The 20,167-nt window shown below is 46.9% G+C and overlaps 1 protein-coding gene across 12 annotated transcripts in view; it reads left to right on the top strand.

Moving 5' to 3' along the window:
• The first annotated feature begins 1,546 nt into the window (after nt 1-1,546).
• The window catches only part of APLP2 (amyloid beta precursor like protein 2), a 684,051-nt gene continuing 665,430 nt past the window's right edge, over nt 1,547-20,167 (top strand). For 11 of the 12 annotated variants that reach the window (XM_078681958.1, XM_078681961.1, XM_078681963.1 and 8 more), the window contains exon 1: nt 1,549-1,703. In XM_078681958.1, coding sequence (XP_078538084.1) covers nt 1,635-1,703 — 69 coding nt within the window. In that variant the 5' untranslated portion in view covers nt 1,549-1,634. Of the gene's footprint in view, nt 1,704-20,167 lie in introns of all 12 variants that reach the window. The other variant, XM_078681955.1, reaches the window with a different exon arrangement.

Below are 20,167 nucleotides of genomic sequence, written 5' to 3'. Positions count from 1 at the left end.
CCCAAATCTCACCTGTCCCCACTTAAGTCTGTTTTCCATTCAGCAGCTCGCTTCATTTATGGGGCCATAAGAAGCGATCATATCACACCGATGTTATACACCCTTCGCTGGCTCCCCTTCGAGGCTAGAGCTATCTACAAGACCGCTTGTATCACCCACAAAGCCTTGCACTCCTCCTCTCCTCGCTACCTGGCGAATAAACTGAAACTCTCTGGAGGCTCGAGACCATCACGCAATGCGGAGAATCTTCTACTTGAACCTCCCACGTTCAAGAAGGAGAGAACAATGGCCCAATCCTTTTCAGGCAACGCAGTGAGAATCTGGAACTCACTCCCGCCTCAGCTCCGGACCACTGCCTCCTCCCAGGCTTTCAAAAGGGACCTCAAAGTTCTCCTCCTCCAGAGACACCTCCAAAAGTGATTCACGTCCTCTTGGTATTTGGAGGAAGACTCCGCACTACTGATATTTTCCATGCCCATGGAAGTGCCTTCCCAGGGTATTCCTGGGGTTGGAGTGTCTGCCTCTTTGGAGTATTTTCCATGTACCTGTGTTCGGTGCCCTTGTGTAACATGCACACACCACTTTGCCCTTGTAACACACGGTTTGCTACCTCTCACATGTTTTTATCTTTGATACTTGCACAAGTGCCACCTTGCCTACATAACGCTTGTTCGTGTGCCTGAGTGTCTAGCACCTTTTGCAGTATTAGACCTCAAATGATACTTTGTTCTCTCTTGTAACTGCACACTTGTCACTTTTTTCTTCCTGTGCACTTTTTACTACCTCATGTATTTTTGGCTGCTCACAATTCTCACTACCTCATGTATTCTGTGTGCTCAGAACTGTCCCTTTTACCTTTACTACCTCATGTATTTTTGGTTGCTCACAATTTTTACTACCTCATGTATTCAGTTTTGCTCACAATTGTCATTATTACTTTTACTACCTCATGTATTTTTGGTTGCTACCTCATGTATATTGTTTGATCACAAATGTCACTATTACTTTATGTAACGTAACGTATGCTTTTGTAATGTTTCTCATTATGTTCCATTTCTTGTTCGGGTAAAGTCCGCGCTTTATAAAAATGCATAAATAAATACTGCCACTACGGTACGGTACGGACAGCTGCGCTCGTCACAGCCCTCCTGCGTGCCACTGTCAGTTTTCTCACATTTTTTTACGTTTCCACAAAATTCCTCTGCCCGTTTCCTACTCACTCCCCTTTCCGCTCAGTATCAACGGATTTCCTTTTAAATCCATGGTTAATGTCGTTTTCTGCACAACCTTCCCTCCTCAATAATCCTCATCCGTCAAAAAGCTTCCACATCCCATGCAAAGTTCCCTCGGATCCATTCAGCAGTCGTTTTCCCCTGTCCCCCTTGAACCTGTCCCCTTGCCCACCAGCCCCCCCCCCCCCCGGAAAGCCCAGCGTCACAGTTTACCGGGCCGGGATCGTAGTGCCCTCCCCTATCACATCCCTCTGCTGCACCAGCCTGGAATCTCTCCTGTCCGTCACAGTGCTAGAACGGGCGTGTTCTGTGACGTCGTTTCCGTCTACCCAAATCCCTGCTAGCCGCTGCGGCTTCAGCACAGTGAAGGCTTAGGCTCTGCAGAGGGAAGATCTGCGCATCATGGGGACCGTTCCTGTCGCCCTCTGTCTCCTTTTGTGCGCGGGGACTACGCTCGCTGGATACATCGAGGTAAACGAAGCATCTCAAACCAATTTTCGCTGAAACCCGAGACGCGCTCTTGGACGGTTTTTGCCACCAGCAACCACCTTTTTTCTGGTCCTGATTTGGTGCACCGAAGACTGTGCACAGGCAGGCACAGACCGGGAGTGCGCCACTCTGGTCGGCGGGTGGGAGGAGTACACTAGTTACCTGCTGGGAATACCCTCAGTTTCTAGAATGGTATCGCCTCCCTTTGTGTGCTCTGTGAGTCAGGGCTGGCTCAGCTGGAGAACAGGGGTGTTGCTATTAGCGCACCTTTGACTTCGTAGCTAAAGCAATATAGAGACAGTTTTTTGCTAATGCCCCTGTTCCAGTTAACACCCCTTTTCTTTTGCGTTCCTTTTATTTGTTGCAGGGTAGACTGAAGGGCAAATAAAGGCGTAGCCCCAGTAGACCAGGTGTAGGGGGGGGGGGGTTGTTACCCCTTCAGTCTTAAATGGAATGTGCCATCGTTCTCTTTCTTTAGATGTGATGTTTTGTGGTGTCGCAAAACTGAAGGAATTACCCCACCCACCTAAAGATAGGTTTGGAAGTCTGTATTTACATTCACCCATAATAAGACTGCATGCAATCTACAGATAAGGTGATTGACAGGTCATTGAGGTCTAGTGGTTATATTGGAATGTTACGTCCAACCGTCCCTTTGTCAGTATATCAGGAGCTATGATTTCGACTGTAAATCGTGTGTTCGGCGAGGGTTAAACTTAACTGCTTCTACCTTTAATTGTTGCAAACACCCCGCCAACCTCTTGCGACGTGCAGGTGATATGGTTGGCCTCAGCTTTCCTGCATGGATCCTCTGACTGTGCTCGTCCCACTTCTTGGAGAAGCGTTGGGACTGTTCCCTCACCTTACCAGATGATATTGTCTGCTCCCAGTAGATCAGGCTGTGGCGTCATTGCCTTCTTTTCCCTTACGTAGATCAGGAACATTGGGTATTGCCCACACTAACGTTGGTAGATTATACAGGGAGTGTCAGTCCGTTTCTCTTACATCAGTTGCTGGTGGTCGACGGGGGGGTTCTCCTCAACACGTTTCAATTGTGTTTAACAACATTAGTGGCTTAAGTATTGGGGTATCACCGTCTCCTAAACACATGCTATAACTTTGGTCTCTGCAAATCACTAAATCATTAGGTGGGACATTTTCCCTCGCGTCGTTTAAAAATGGTTTTGTTTCGCCATTGTGTTCCATTTATAAAGTCTTTGGAGAGTGGCACTTCTGTGTTTTTTTTAGATGTATTTGTATTATAGAATTTGTGTTGTCCTTTAATGTGCTAGATGTGTCTTCTCTCGCCTGAGTTAACCAAGTCTGCTAGAGTGGTTCCATTGCTCTTAGACGTTGTCTACTTGAATGCCTTACCCCTCCTTTGCGTGCCAGTTAGAGCAGGGATAGCTAATCACTTGGCACCCCTCTTGGACCTTTTATTAGCCAATCTCGATTGGGTGGTGGCATGGGTTGGACAGATAAGGGTTTCTCTTGGTATGGTGTCATCCTTGTGATGTGGTCTAGCCGCTAAGCTGCTGACACTGAACCCAGTGATCTGGGTTCGAGTCAACCCTGTTGACATTTGTGTGTTCCTAGGCATTAAACACATATTTGTACTGTAATGTTATTTTTGTGTAACTCACAGATGTCAAAGATATTCCTGCATCATGATATTTGTACGGGCCCCATTGCTTCTTAGCTCAGTTCCTACCAAATAAATAGCTAAACATGTTGCTATTGAGACATTACCACCTGAGTTATTAACATTTGCCATCAGTGAGACCAAACGGTGCCTGCTCTTTTTTGGGTGGATTTTTTTTTCTTTAGGCTGTAAACTCCAGTAGTTATGGATACTATCAGTATTTTGTTTTTGCTGCCACTCATGGTTAGGCAAGGCAAAAAGTGGTTGGATGGAATGCTTGAATTAATCTAAATCACTAGAAATTATTTGAACTACATAGTTGATGTTTTTGCCACTGTACATTAGCCGTGTCTAACTACCCCTCAACTCCCAAATCACGGGCAGTTGTAGCTGTCATTGGGTCTTTTTTCGTGATTGCCCGCCTTTGCCTGAAATTATGTAATAGCTCAAGCAAAGCGATGTGGTCACTGTGCAGCAGATTGAGGACAATAACCTGCTGTACACAGGGGCTTAGCGCAGATCTATGGCCTTCATCCAAGTGCTAATCCCGCCAGGCCTCGATGCTATGTGACAAATACCTCTGATTTTGAGTGCTGGGTGTAACTTAATTATTCATCGCGCGGTGGCCAAGGGACTGTTCAGTATGTTATACAAGGGTATTTCATTTCTTTTTGACAATGAGGGCAGGGATTGCGTTTAGTAACCTTCAATTGGTGTAAAATGAAGTCCGCAGTGCCTGTGACTCAGTTTTATTTTCTTCATTGCTGTTTATTCAATCGTTTAAGATGTTTGGTGGCTCTCAGAAAAAAACTTACTGTTTTCGGAGTAGGGTGAGCTCAGTTTATGTGCGAGGCAGACAGCTAGCTAGTTTGGCCTCGTTTCTTTCATCTTTGTGGGTCAAGACTTTGAGACCGTTTTCCCCTTGCATGTGTCTGTTTGTTGAAATGACAGGTGGGGTTCTCTGTGCTGCCGTTGTGCGCTTTGACCTCTGCATTCTTTCTACAAGACCTGTGAATTTCTCCAGTGAGCTAGAAAGTTCCAGCGCTAGTTCAGCCTTTCAAGCAATCCCAACTAAAACATGGTTGTTGATGACGAGCTGCTCCCGTCTTTGAAGAACGTTGATGCCTATTACATGGAGTGGGGTATTTGTCTCACTTGCATGTGTAACCATTTCAAGAATCTAGTGAGATGGCTCAGAGGGATGAGACCTCAGAGAAGGCGGCTCTATTTCCAACACGAAGGTCATGGGTTCAAATTCTACCCGAGCAGAGGTAGTTAATCATCCCTTCCAGGGTCCTCCAGCTTCGCGTTGGGTGATGGCATGATCACGCCAAGCTTAAGTTGTTTACATTTGAATGTGGTAATTATCATTGAATGTGTGCTCATAGGATTGTAATGGACAATGCCGAAAGAGTGTATTAACGAGGATGCTTGTATGGCACTACAAACAGTTGCACCAAGGCACTGCACCGTTGGTAGGAGGATGACTATGTATGGGTGTCAGTTTAATTTCTAATGGACAGGTAGTGTTCCCTGGAGCGAAAAGTTATAGGATGTTGTGTCAACAGGATTTAGCCCCAGTCTAGGGGCCCAATTCCCCTCCAGTGGATACGTTTTGGAAACTTGACCCCCTCCTTGATCAAAATCTGTATCTCAACCATCAGATTTCTGCAGTCACTAATCTGTTTATATGTGCGGGGATTAGGCTGTATCTTCCTTTTTTCCCCCTCTTTTTCCCATAGGGTACTTGTGCCATTTAAATTATCCAGTCCCGTCTGGACTTTAGCAGTGTTATTTGCTTCGGGTTCTCTAAACCGTTCTTTAGTCGACCAGACTGCTCACAACTCCAAAGCCCAAGCTTTGTTCAGTTTGAATACACAGCTGGAACCGAGAATTCTCTCCTTTTTGACCTCCGTCCACATCAGATCCCTCTAAGTTCCAAAAACGTATCAAAACCTAGTTAAACATTGAGTCTGCCTCCAATTATGTTGAGTCCCCAGCTGCCCCAAGAGACTCTTGAGAGTTATATAAATCTAAATAAGAGGTTTCGTTGCTTTATTTGTGTAGTGTTGTATCGCATTAGGGTACCCTCAAAGCGCAGAGAAGTGCCACCAATGCTGAGAAGCAGAAGTGTTGCACGTGAATATTGTAGTGATGTGCCTGTGATGTGAGACAGTCTAATCAAGTTGTCTGTAAATATGGTATCTTGGTATTTGTGCAGGGGAGGGGGGGCGGGGGGTTCACAATCTAAAGTGACATGGAGCCTTAAAGCACACTCTCAAACATATGTGTTTTTTTTAATCTGTCGGTGGGGTCTGCACATCCAACCAATGAGGTGAGAAAGCAATACGGGTGGCAGCAGGTATGTCTGGCCACCATGCAGAGAACTAACAACCAACAAGTTTAGCCAAATTACGTTAAATGCCTCCTTATCTCAACATATTTTTTTTGTGTGAAACGGGTTAGGGCAGCTATGAACACAAGGAAACTTACCCAACTGACTGGTAAAATTAAAATGTGTAATTTTCTTAATCCCCTAGCCCATAAACCGCAGATGCAAATGGGCGCCATATTTTCAGTGACGTTTGGAGAACAATTTTCAGAGTAAGGTTTTTTGAAAAACTTTTTTTTAAAAGTTAATCAGCTGCGCTGGTCCAGTTTTCTTTTAACCGAACCGAGACTAAAACTCCCAAATGCACTGATTGATTAATTAAAGTATAGAGCGGGAAGGGAACATCGTGCTAGGGTTACATGCAGATATTTGACTAGGGCTAGGGCTATCGAACACGTACACCCCACCCACCCCTCATAGGAGAAAAATGCAAGCTGCTGGTGCGGCATAACATTTTTTTGAAGCATAAATGTTAGATTGTTGTAGTGAATGTATTTTTTTGTAACTTGTCTTTTATTGAATATCACACATATATCACATTAAATGTCCCATCGGGTCACAAAGCAATGAAAAATGAATCTCAGGTTACCTTGCATGTCAGGTAAGTAGTACAGGTTATCACTGCATCCTCAATGTTCGCCCATGTGCCTCAATGTTCACCCATGTGCCTCAATGTTCACCCATGTGCTCGGCTCCCAAGCGTCACTGCTGGGCATGCATCGTTATGTATGACAACTAGGACAACTCCCTTGGAAAGTAATCCTGCGAAAAAACAAAAGTAGTGAATAGTCTTTTGATATCAAACACGTAAGCTCTGTGATATCACACACGTGGTGTATATGCAGCACATGAAAAGCAAATAAATGGCACGCCTAAACAGAACCCAGCCAGCGGCATTCCTGGTAAAGAAATACATATGATTTTCTCAGAACAGATTATGTTTGTAGGCAGAATTCTGCCCTTTGGCCTCTGCTAGATAGTTGACATTTTGTATCCTGTTAACTGGTTTTATCTGACCTTGGAAGTCCTCCATTTTGTCATGCACTTGGAGTTCTTCCTAACAGTTCAGAAAGGTAGGCTCGTGTTTTGATAAAAAGAAATGCCCTACGGTCTGTGTTTCTGCTTCTCTGTGATAACAGGAGTGCATTGTGCAACGCCCGCCTGCATGGTTGCAGTTTAGACTGGATCGGGCGGCATTGGGCGGGGCACCATAGCTGGCTACAGTCCAAAGTTATACAGAAATGTTAAGACTTTGCACCTGTCTATCGGAACAGTTTTTAAAGAGTCACCGGACTTTCCATTTAATTTTGTACATCTTTTGATCTCGGTTCATATGATTTCCCTCTGAGCAGTCTTCATTATTTATTAATTCTTGTGAAAAAATAGGTCGGTTACCTGCGACGTCTTACCTTATGCTGTTTGTGAGTGCTTCGAAGTCTGATGCAGATCTGAACTATTCCTCCTTCGAACATGAGCCTGGAGTTTTTGGTGCTTTGTGGTGGGTTTTAAGCGTGCCCTTGAGTTCAGATATGTCACTGGGCGACCCTGCACAGGAATTTTTCACTGGTTTAGGTGTTTTTGAGTTGTAGTTAATGATTACTTCGAACCCTGCGCACTATTTGTTTAGTGGAAGGGACCTGGCGATCGCCACGATTGACCCCAAAATACAACAGAAGGGCCGAGACCAAGACATTTTATTTCGTCGGAGAGAAACCTTTCAGCCGCACTTTATATGAACATTGCATAAGGAACGTATAGGGCAGTATATAGTTAAAAAAACGACCCCTTCCCAAGAACATGCGCCAACATATACTTGTACAAAACGCCGATAAAAATCTGTACATCCTGGCGCCAACAGGCCGCATTACTAAGGGCTCCCACTCTGTCAACAGTCACCACCCCCACAAGGCCCGCACAATACTTTCCGACAGAAGCACACTTTGACACTTTATCCGGCTCGGGATCAAAGGACCCAAAGGCCCCTTAAGGTGAGGCCAAAAGTTAATATCAAATATCAAATGGCGCGTTCCCAGACCTAAGAAATAATAGATAATGTTTTTGTTAATTGGTAGCCCAGACGTTAGTTCCTACGGGGCTCTATTATGTTTATGGGCGCGTTCTGTAATTTACCCTGTATCTAGGCTCACTGCAATAATGTGATGCTTGGGCGCTTACTCACAATTATAGAATAACCATCCTTGCCACATAATCCAACATCTGCAGCATAATTTGCAGATGTAACACAAAAAGTTTGTTCTTATTTCAAACGGATCACACGTTGGTAAACAAGCATTTGCAATGCAATTGGTCTCGCCTTTGGGTCTTATATGTAATTTAGCTATGCAGCAGATTAGCCTGGGTGCTGAAACATCTACTGTTCTTTAACATGGAGGTAAAGTAAGCATCAAACTACGTGACACACCAGGTATGGGAACACATGGAGAGAAAGATTGCCTTTTAGCGGGAAATGGTTTAGACCAAAGCTCTGCTTTTAATATAAAATCAGGGCCTTCGGTGGTCATATCACTGAAAATACAAGATTTAAAAAAAATATTATTGTCTACGGGTGCTAGTGGAAGACAATTTCTATGGACTGGAATCTAGAGAATGCTAAAGTGATTCTGGTGTTTTACTGACCTCTACTGGTCGTTTTCTATCAAGACAGTTAAATTGAGGTAGTTGGAAAGAAAAGAGTTCCTAAGCGCAAGCAGATCAGTCCTAGGGCCGATAGCCAGAGCCCACAAAGTACATACACATATAAGTATATACTAAAGTATATTCAAGAGGTCTCCAATTCTCACCCTGAAAAAAGCCCACATGTGGGTTCGCACAGTTGCAGACTCATTGAAAGGGTTAACAGGTACCCTTTCAGTTGCTGTATTGATGTGTTGAACTGGTACTTATGAGAGAGAACTTGTGCAAACAGGCTTTAGCATGTGTTATAGTGACAAAATGGCAAACTAATACTGCTTTAGAATGTGCTGCATTATGATGCATAATTATGTGAGCTATGGCCTTTTTTACCATATAATTGCTGTGGCCATGCCTATTTCCTAGTAACAAGTAAAGCTAGAGCCACATTGTGGGAATAAGTGTGGCCACAACCCTTCCTCTGTCTTAATCCAGTGTTGATTATCCTCCCACCCCCCATGGCATGACAGCTCTACACTACAGATGGCTAGTCTCCCATTATCCCTTTTAATAGCATCCCCAATCCTTTGGGGGTGACTCCCTGGGCACAGGTATATTTTGTTGATAAGTCAGCTTAGTTCCAATAAAACAAATCTTTCCACAAATAAAGTTTTAATTATTTGAATGTGTTTCATTCACACATGTTTTGCTTGACTTTACGTTCGTCACCTACATTAAGCTGAGTCTAAATAACCATTTAGAATCTAATAGCGTGCTTACCGGTGTTTTAAGCATACCGGTATAATCTCCGTCCTGTCTCGGGTACGAGAACGCCGACTTGGGCGTGCGGGATAAAACATGTTAGTGCTTCCGTTCGTGATGAATTAAACATAATGAAGACGATAGATGCAAAAGATAGTGAGAAAGCGTAATAGTACGTCAGCTGTCCTGCAATGGCGTGGTGTATGTTATATATTGGTGCGCGCTGGGAGGGTATTTAAGAAAAACTTTGTAATCAAACGTGTCTCAAATATTATATTGAAGAGCGCAATCCTATCAGATGCACTAAAACATCTTTCTCTTCTGTTATTAGGACAAAACGATGAAATGTTATGTAACATAACTATTCAAAATAAACATGTTATAGATTACATTGAGTGCAATTAAATTAAGTAACCAGCAGTCCAATAGGTACTTGCTTATAGGAGTGTCATAATGTTGGCCTCGTGCTTCATAAATAGCATTGAAATTCCACCCTTTCATTCAATCCGTTTGGTTTAAGGGTATTCAAAAAATAAATCCAATGGTTCTCCCTCTTGAGTAAGAAGTTGCGATTGTCTCTTCCTTCTATCTTCTCTACTGTTTCCAGTATGCAGGCTTTTAGTTGACTGATTTGATGTTGTGCATCTATGAAATGGGATACTACTGTTGACTTCATGACCTTAGTCCTTATGTTGCTCTTGTGTTCATTCATGCGTGTTTTTAATTTGCGTTCTGATTGGCCTATGTACGCCATCCCGCATGGGCATTTCAGCATGTAGATTATATTTGATGTATCACATGTAGCATTGACTTTTAAGTGGATTTTGTGACCTTTCATAGGGTGGGCAATGTGACCTCCTCCGATGATGTTGTTACAGTTCCAGCATGGTGTGGTGCCTTTATATTCTTCACTTGCGATACTCTTGGGAGGCTGTCTTATGATCTCCAATATTTTTCGCTCTTGTGTATGCAAATAAGGGCTCTTGATCAAAGATGTTATTAAAATCTTGTTCCATTTTTAGTAATATCCAATGGTATTGGATGATTTTCTTGTAGTGCCTACACATATTGGAATATTTGCTGACCTATGTCATCCTGTCTTCTTGGGTTTTGGTTTGGGATTTTAAGAGTTGTGTTCTGGTCTGTTTCTTTGTTCGATCGAAGGCCTGTGTTAACACATCGACTGGGTATCCTCGTTGTTTGAAACATCGAGTCATGTAGTCTGATTGTTCTTTTTCCTTTGCGGGGGCTGAGACGATCCTTTTAATCCTCAATAGTTGTGAATATGGTAGGTGTTGTTTCAATGGTTGTGGGTGGCTGCTGTCGTATTGTAAAGTATTGTTTCTGTCCGTAGGTTTTCTATAACAATTAGTTTCCAACCCTGTAGGTGTTTTGGTGATTTCTACATCCAAAAAGTTGATCCTTTTGTTCCTGAATTTCAAAGGTAAATTGCATTCTTTCATCTATGGCATTCAATTGTGTTAATTGTGTTTTCAAAGTGTCTGTAGTACCCCTCCATATGATAAAGATATCATCTATGAAGCGCAAATATAATTGTGTGTGATCTTTCCATGGTGTGGTGTTCAAGATATGTTGTTCTTCAAAATCATTCATAAAGATATTTGCGTATGTTGGTGCTGCGCAATTGCCCATGGATGTTCCACTCTTTTGAAGGTACCAACTGTTGTCCCATTTGAAATAACTGTGCATTAGGGTAAATTCCAATAATTCCATTAGAAACACTTTCATGTTCCCCTCATAGTCAGTGTGTAATAATCCTTTTTCCACCGCTTCAACGCCTTGCTGATGGGGAATAGATGTATATAGCAATTTTACATCAATGGCACATAATATTATTTACTCTTCTTATGTTATGGAGATGCTTTGTAATTTGTTGAGAAAATCCGTGGTGTCCTTAAGAAATGATCTCATCTTGTTGACACAAGGCTGTAAATATTTGTCTATGAATTTCCCCACTGGTTCATGGAGGCTTCTTCTCGTGGATACTATTGGACGACATGGTGGTTTGGTGGCGTCTTTATGGGTTTTGGGTACCATATAAAAACTCGGGCTTATGGGGTTACTTTGAATAAAATATTTCTTGACTTTCTCATTGATGGTACCTCTTTCCACTGCTTTTTAGGTTTCGGCTGTCGAAAGCTGCGCATTGCGCAGCCTTTCGCGCAGGCGAAATCTTATGAGAATAATATGTGGGCTTTGTTCCGCCTCTGTCTTCCATTGGCTAGCTCCATAAATGGAGGCTAACTATTGGAAGAGAGAGGCGTCCGTCATTGTGCGAGGCGATTGGTGGGCGTTCCCGGCGATTTTTTTTTATCATCCTGCCCCTTTGACAACGTCATTGCGGTGGTGGGAGGTTCCTATTTTTTTTTGGGGGGGTTTGTTTTGGTCATTGCAGGCCGACCGCCGCTGGAAGAAGTCCAGGTGAGTGCTTTTTCTTGCCTTCTGCTTTGCCTTTCTTGCCGTTTGCCGTTCCCGTCCCCCCCTCCTGCTGTCCGTGCCTTTCCCGTCCCCCCTCCCGCTGACCGTGCCTTTCCCGCCCCCCTCCCGCTGTCCGGGCCTTTCCCGTCCCCCCCTCCCGCTGACCGTGCCTTTCCCGCCCCCCTCCCGCTGTCTGTGCCTTTCCCGCCCCCCCTCCCGCTGTCTGTGCCTTTCCCGCCCCCCCCTCCCGCTGTCCGTGCCTTTCCCGCCCCCCCCTCCCGCTGTCCGTGCCTTTCCCGCCCCCCCTCCCGCTGTCCGTGCCTTTCCCGCCCCCCCTCCCGCTGTCCGTGCCTTTCCCGCCCCCCCTCCCGCTGTCCGTGCCTTTCCCGCCCCCCCTCCCGCTGTCCGTGCCTTTCCCGCCCCCCCTCCCGCTGTCCGTGCCTTTCCCGTCCCCCCTCCCGCTGACCGTGCCTTTCCCGCCCCCCTCCCGCTGTCTGTGCCTTTCCCGCCCCCCCTCCCGCTGTCTGTGCCTTTCCCGCCCCCCCTCCCGCTGTCTGTGCCTTTCCCGCCCCCCCTCCCGCTGTCTGTGCCTTTCCCGCCCCCCCTCCCGCTGTCTGTGCCTTTCCCGCCCCCCCTCCCGCTGTCCGTGCCTTTCCCGCCCCCCTCCCGCTGTCCGTGCCTTTCCCGCCCCCCCTCCCGCTGTCCGTGCCTTTCCCGCCCCCCCTCCCGCTGTCCGTGCCTTTCCCGCCCCCCCTCCCGCTGTCCGTGCCTTTCCCGCCCCCCCTCCCGCTGTCCGTGCCTTTCCCGCCCCCCCTCCCGCTGTTCGTGCCTTTCCTGCCCCCCCTCCCGCTGTCCGTGCCTTTCCCGCCCCACCTCCCGCTGTCCGTGCCTTTCCTTGTTTTACTTTGAGGGTCCTCTCAGACATGACCCCCACAGTATCCAGCGAAAGGCATACAAATATGATGTAATATTATGTATTTGCTGTGCTGCAGTGACTCGGAGATCTGACACAGCTGCTGCCGCACTTCCCACCGCGTAGAGTATCTCACGAGAAAGGGGTTCACGGTTACCTGCCCCAGAGCCAAAGCTTCCGGGGCGCACACAATCGATGGAAGGTCTCTCCGCCCGCTTCTGTCGCTTTTAACCCACACTTCGGATTCTGAATAACATCCTTTTTTATGTTACCCCAGGACTGTACGCTAAATAAATCAAAATTCACGTAGTTCTAAAATCGAGTCTGGTTTTACTCTTTTAGGAAATATTGGAATTTGGCGGCCTCTTAAAAAGGCCTTCGCATCCTTCTAAAATATGTAGATGTAGTAATAGGAAGGTAGAAATAGGAACACAACTCAAATTAGTAGTAGTTCATGTAAGAGTTCTTGGCACAGTTTTGTGGCTTCGGAGCACTATAGGTAGCAGAGGTTTCAAACTTGCTGCGCTCATTCCTTTTTTCAGTTTTGGGCTTCCTTTCACAAGTATCGTGAAACTGCACATAACATGTTCAATGCAAGTGTCCACCAGAGACAAATACATCATTTCACTAGTGCAAAAGAACCGCCTTGCAGGGACAGGCAGGCTACACTCGTCCCTTCACAGTGTAAGCGGGAGTGCCCGTGTATTGTTCAAGGTGCGAAGGCCCGTTCCAACCCCGGCGGTGACCTTTCTTCGCTCGTGACCTTTATCCTCTGCTGCAGCCACGGAGGGACCCCTGCCCGGGACATTAATTGGCCCCCTTCCTGGCCATTGTCTGTGCACTGACTGCCAAGGGCCGGGCTGTCACTTCACACCTCTTTTCGGAAAGGGCACGGCACCTCCGGGCTGATGGGCGGGCTCAAGGTGAAACATCTGTCCAGTCCCTCCCCCTAAGTGATTGCACAGTTAGTGCTTTTCATCATGCATGCCACTGCCATGCTTATTTTTTGCAGGACATAAGGATTATTATAGTGTGAGTGCAGAATGCGCAGAGTGCAGATAGTGAAGTAGTGAGTGTGCAGAGTGAGTGAGTGTGCAGAGTGAGTGAGTGTGCAGAGTGAGTGGGTGTGCAGAGTGAGTGGGTGTGCAGAGTGAGTGGGTGTGCAGAGTGAGTGGGTGTGCAGAGTGAGTGGGTGTGCAGAGTGAGTGGGTGTGCAGAGTGAGTGGGTGTGCAGAGTGAGTGGGTGTGCAGAGTGAGTGGGTGTGCAGAGTGAGTGGGTGTGCAGAGTGAGTGGGTGTGCAGGGTGTGGGTGTGCAGGGTGTGGGTGTGCAGGGTGTGGGTGTGCAGGGTGTGCAGGGTGTGGGTGTGCAGAGTGTGGGTGTGCAGGGTGTGCAGAGTGTGGGTGTGCAGGGTGTGCAGAGTGTGGGTGTGCAGAGTGTGGGTGTGCAGGGTGTGCAGAGTGTGGGTGTGCAGAGTGTGGGTGTGCAGGGTGTGCAGAGTGTGGGTGTGCAGGGTGTGCAGAGTGTGGGTGTGCAGGGTGTGCAGAGGAGGGAGTGTGCAGGGTGTGCAGAGTAGGGAGTGCAGAGTAGGGAGTGTGCAGAGTGAGTGTGCAGAGTAGGGAGTGTGCAGAGTGAGTGTGCAGAGTAGTGAGTGCAGACTTTGCGCATTTGTTTACATGTGGCCAGCCGTATTTACTTTACCGCGGCTGCGAAGGGAAGTAGCAGGGGACACAGCCACACGGACGCCCCCACCCTCACTACAGTAAGGAGCCGCTGTCAGATGAGTTCGTGCAGAGAGTTCACTAAAGTGACGTACCGGGACAGGGTTAAACTGGAGTATTAGGAAGAGGGAGGCAAGTGTGTTTACAGCGCTACAGGGAGCAACATATACCCGGAGAGTATACACAGTGGCAGCGGGCACTGACGAACCAGGACAGTGGGCACTGTCTCATGGGGTGAGGGATGGTCATCGGTACAGGACAGTGACGAACGTGCCACCACCACCATACAGGGGTTAGAGACGTGTTTGCCTCAGTGGACAATGTGTTACTGGGCCTGTGCCCACAGAAGGTAGTTATTTGGTTCACTGAACAGTAGGCTCTATGGCCAAAGTGCACCACCGGTTGATACAAGAGAGAGAGTGTAGAGTGCCACGAATCGGTGGGGGCTTGTTTTGTTAGGCACGGGGAGAGTGGGTGTCTGTGTGTGTGTGTGTGGCTCTAGGTGTGTGTGTGTGTGTGTGTGTGGCTCTGGGTGTGTGTGTGTGTGGCTCTGGGTGTGTGTGTGTGTGTGTGTGGCCCTGGTGTGTGTGTGTGTGGCTCTGGGTGTGTGTGTGGCTCTGGGTGTGTGTGTGTGGTAGTAATTGCTGTCTGCTGAGCTCGTCCGTAGAGCACAATAGGTCTCACATTTGCGAGAGATTAATCTTTTGGCAATGTAAATGACAATGCCATTTATTTATCTGTTTTCAAAACCAACACATAAATACAAATTTTGTCATTTACAATGCCAATAGCTCTAACTTTTCCAAAGGCGAAACCGTTGCATTGTAAATGCTTGTTGAATGATATTCACCAATGTGGCTTTAATTTCTGTCGTAGGATTAGTCTCTAATTTCATGTAAATGTTGGTATCCAGCAGATGAGTGTTAACTTGTTCCAGATAGTATGCGGTGTTTAATAAAACGAGTGCTCCACCTTTGTCAGCTTTCTGACAAGTTATGGCTTTGTTCTTTGAGATTGATTGTAAGATACCAAATTCTTTTGCTGATAATTGTTTTTGTTTGGATTTCTTATGGAAATTTAGTTTAGACAAGTCTTGTTTTACTACTTGTTCAAACAGATCTAAAGTTTTATGGCTCACCGGTGCCATGTATGTACTCACTGGTCTCAATCCTTTAAGAGGGTTCTAGAAAACGAGCACTAAAAGACCACAATATAACTTTACTACAATTAATCAGGCGGTGGCAATACCTAAGTGGTTATGTCCCATAGTGAATCTCATATTCTTATTTACCCCATAGATACTTCCCTGAAGAAGGCTTTCACGCCGAAATGCATAGGGAGGCTATTATGTGCATTAAGCGTTTGAAGTGAAAAACAATGCATTGTGGGATGTGAAGTACCACTTTGAAGTGAAGCAAAACATGTGTGATTGAAACACATTCAAATAATTAAAACTTTATTTGTGGAACATTGAAAAGAGTTGTTTTATTGGAACTAAGCTGACTTATCAGCAAAATATACCTGTGCCCATGGAGTCACCCCCAAAGGATTGGCGGTGCTATTTAAGAGATATTGATTCACATTCCCGACCAGGGAACGATTCCCAGGAGCATGGTAATACCGTTAAATTACATAGGAAAAACACAGGCTGTGCGTGATCAACAATAACTATTGATAATCTCCCATTAGTCCATATACCACCAGCTCCCTGCCTGAAGAAAGGCCTCATTACTGTATCATCGCCATCATTTTTTGCACTTATGTGGTTCTTTTTTTTTTTTTTTTATAAATCTTTTTTTATTAAGTATTGAAACAAACACGGTCAGTAAGGTTCATTGATTTTGAGTCTGTTACAGCACCAGTAATACATTGCAAATTGTACTTTTCTTACACTTATAGCCACAGGGAAAGCCATTTAGTCTGTCTTCCGAGCCGGTCTGTGGGGCATGGGGAGGTTCGCATATGTTTCCCCTAAAGTCATTCCAGCTTGACCATATTTCTCCCCATTTGCGGGGGCACCCTGTTGCTGTATATACAGTCTTTTCTTGCAGCATGCACCAATCCATGTCGTTTTGCCAGTCCATCAGTTTCGGTGGACTGTGGGCACCCCACAATCTAGCAATGTTCCTCTTTGCCACCATCTGCCCAAGTGTCACCCAGATTTTCCCTTTTGGAGACAGGTCCGTGGGCTCCCAAATGTTCAGGAGAATGTCTTAGCCTCAGGGAGGATCTCTACTTCCCACACCTCCCGCATACATTGCACCACCCGTCTCCAGTATCTTTGCACCTTCGGACAGTCCCACAGTATATGAAAGAAGGTGCCCGTCTCACCACATCCCCTTCTGCAGAGCCCTTCTCCTCCCCTTCCCATCACTTGTAGCCTAGTACATGATATATATACTCTGTGCAGAATTTTCAGTTGGACTAATCACAGTTGGGCCGAGATCGCCTCCTCCAGAGGGGAGGCAAGAGCAAATGTCCATTCTTCCTCGTCTATCTCTAGCCCGTCAGCGACCCATTTCTCCTTTAGGGGAAGGAGCGTGTCGGGGGAATTGTTGATTAACTTTTTGTATGTGAGGGAGATGGCGTCTTCCGTCATGTGTCCGTCTAATAATCTGTCTTCGAGTGGGGAGGTCTGAGGCAGTGTCGTCTCTGGTGGAATGTTCGCCTGCAGGGAATGTCGCACTAGCATGTATCTGAAGTGTTCAGTTTGAGCTAGTTCGTATGTTTCTTGCAAGTGGGCAAACGTGTGGATTCCTTTAGGGCCCCAGATGTCTTTGATTTGTGAAATTCCTATCGGGTCCCAGTTACGGACCCCTTGGTGTGCCCCAAGTTGCCAAGTTTTTCGGAGGCCCAGAGTGGAGTTGACATAGTAAGGACATCTGACTACCCCAGTCTCCGCTGAGCAATGTGCCATATCTGTACTGAGTGTCGAGTTGGTCCCGTGAGGTGGTGTTTGCCCGGTTTTGAGTAGAGTGCTACCTCGTAATTCCCCCCAGGAAGTAACCATCTGTCCATCCCGTACCCGGGGTCGTTTCCGTCACTGTATGTCCCTTGGTTGATCGCTGAGAGGTGGGCGGCCCAGTAATATTTGCGGATGTCGGGGAGGGCGATTCCACCGTCGTACCACCCCAATGTGAGTTTGCACAATGCGATTCTAGGGGCCCCGGCCCACAGGAGGTCACGCGCCGTTTCAACTGCTGCAAAATACGAGTTGGGTACTAGGTCAGGGTAGTTCTGTAAAGCATAAAGAAATCTTGGCAGTGCCATCATTTTAAAAAGGGCCGCTCGGCCTAGCAATGACAATGGAAGTTGCTGCCAGGATTTAGCGTCGCGTTGGAGCCGTCGTAGAGGTGGCAATAGGTTTCTGTCGTACAGCAGAGTCCTGTCTGTGGAGACAAAGACTCCTAGGTATATGAAGCCGTCCTCTGTTACTGATGGGACATGTGGCAGGGAGCCTCGGGGGGGGGGGGGGTCCCCATGGAGTACGTAAAGGTGGGATTTGCTCCAGTTAATCCGAAATCCGGAGTTGCATCCGAAGCTAGTGAAGATATCAAGTGCCGCCATGATGGATCTTCGCGGTTTGGAGAGGTCCAGAAGGATATCGTCGGCGTATAGGGAGATCTTGTCCTCCCATCTTTCCGTCCAGGCTATCCCTTTAAGGTAGACATCCTGCCTTATCCAGGCCGCGAGCAGTTCGAGGGAAAGCGCGAATAGTAGGGGAGAGAGAGGGCAGCCCTGTCTAGTCCCTCTCTCAAGGGTGAAGACCTCGGATGCCTTATTGTTTACCGCCAGCGGTTCAGTATAGAGGAGACGGATCCATGATATAAAATTAGGCCCGAAGCCCAATTTACGAAGTACTGCGATCATGTATGGCCATTCTAAGGTGTCGAAGGCCATGGTGGCGTCGAGAGAGACCACCACCGCATCCTCTTGCAATCTATGTCGTTGCCCGAGTACCCCGTTAAGGCGTCGGATGTTAAGTGCGGTGTTGCGGTGGGGCATGAACCCTGATTGATCCGGATGGACCAGGGTAGGCAGGACCGATTGGAGTCGATTTGCCAGCGTTTTAGCCAAGATTTTGGGCTCCGCGTTGAGCAGCGAGATTGGTCTATAGGAGGCACAGGACTCTCTAGGTTTCCCTTCTTTAGGTATTGTCACTATAGTTGCTAGGCGTTGGTCTCGTGGCAATAGTCCCGCCTCTTTGCTTTTTTCGAACATGTGTTTTAGGTGTTAACTGAGGGCATCCGGCTTTAGCTTGTAGAGCTCTATTGGGAGGCCGTTGGGTCCTAAGGCTTTGCCTGGACGGAGGTCGGCTATAGCACGTTGGAGCTCAGTGACATCGAGTGGGTTCTTAAGGGCCTCTCGGTCTTCATCCGATAGGCAAGGCATTCGGATATCTGTCAGGAGGGCTACCGAGTCCTCCTCTGGGCGGTCCGACTCCCGACTGTAAACCTGTTTATAATGTCGTGCAAATTCAGCCACTATCTCCCGGGGTTCAGTTACAACAGTCCCTGAGGCCGTTTTTAGGTCGAAGCACGACCTGCATTCAATGCGTAAGCATTGATTGCAGTGCATCGACAACTATTGCTACCCGTTTTTGGGAATGTGGACAGGAGAGGGTGCACGAGCGCAGATTTGCTCAGTTTTGACCTCGTGAGCGCGCACGGCGCCGTGCCCCTCTCCTGCCTCATTCCCTTGGCAAACACACTCCACACGCACGCATGCGCACATACACAGGCACACACACACTGCATACACACACGCAGACCCACGCGCACACACACAGACAGACACATTCGAACAGACACACGAGCGTACACCCCCCCCCCCCCCACTCACCGGGCTCTTTCTGCGTGTTCCGTGGGCACTCACCGGGCTGTTGCTGGGGATCGGGCTCCTCGCTGCGGCAGTCTCATCTCGTCGCGGCACCAGGGGCGGGACTTCCTGCCGGAATGCAGGCCCCGCCCCCGTCTCGGCCAAAAGTGCCTGACTTCCGGTTTTCACGGAGCAGGGCTGCGGCGCTGATTTCTTTTTCTTGTTTCTATAGCTTCAAAGACATTAAACGTCTATTCCACCAGATAAGGCGCGCAGCTCCTGCTATAAGAATTATTTCGAGCTCGCGGTCTATTCCCGGGTGTCTCATATGTCAGACAGATTGCATTTCTTTGCCTCAAACCACTCGCTTCCTGAGTTCACAAAAATCAATGGCATCTGTATCTGTCAGACTTTTTCCTCACATACGCAATCAGAATAAATATGTTGCAGAGCTGTTTAAAACTACAAGTTTTTCCTCGCGATCGCACACTTTCATGTCATCTTATCATCCTGTTCCCTTTAAGGCGGTAATTGCTGCCTGGAGAATACCATTTAGGCTTGAGATGCACAGTGTCGGGACTACACTGTTTGTATGCCTGTAATGCCTGCCTGCCCCGTGTGCCTGCCTTTAACCCATTCTTTCCAGACCGGTTATCAGTAATTCCGTTCTTTTCCTCGGGCTCCATCCACTAAATCCGGTTCCCGAGAACTGTCTCTGACCATGCCCAATCCCCAAGCAGCACTTCTGAAATAACTTTAGCAACGCCCACTGGTAGAGGAGGCACGAGCTGCATACGGACACTATCTATGTCATATCATTTCTCCTTTTGGCTAGAACAGTATTACTGAATAACAAGTATAGGCCACCCCCAAAAAGAACTCACAGGAAATATATGTGTGTATGTATATAAAACAATTGCCGAAAAGGGACGGAAAATAATACACTTGAAATGTAGCTGTAACATCACACGTGACAATGAAAAAAGAAAGGTATCTGCGAACAGTAAGGGAGGTTGTGTTAATGTGCGCAATAGTTCACTGCGAAAAGTTTCATAAAGTATTCGCCAGGGAAAGAAAATATGTGGGGGAAGAGGGTACTAAAAAGCGCAATACATTCGATTGATACAAT

The sequence above is a fragment of the Lissotriton helveticus genome, chromosome 3_1 (genome assembly GCF_964261635.1).
Source record: "Lissotriton helveticus chromosome 3_1, aLisHel1.1, whole genome shotgun sequence".
Lineage (NCBI taxonomy): Eukaryota > Metazoa > Chordata > Amphibia > Caudata > Salamandridae > Lissotriton > Lissotriton helveticus.
This window is presented reverse-complemented; position numbering and strand designations above follow the sequence as displayed.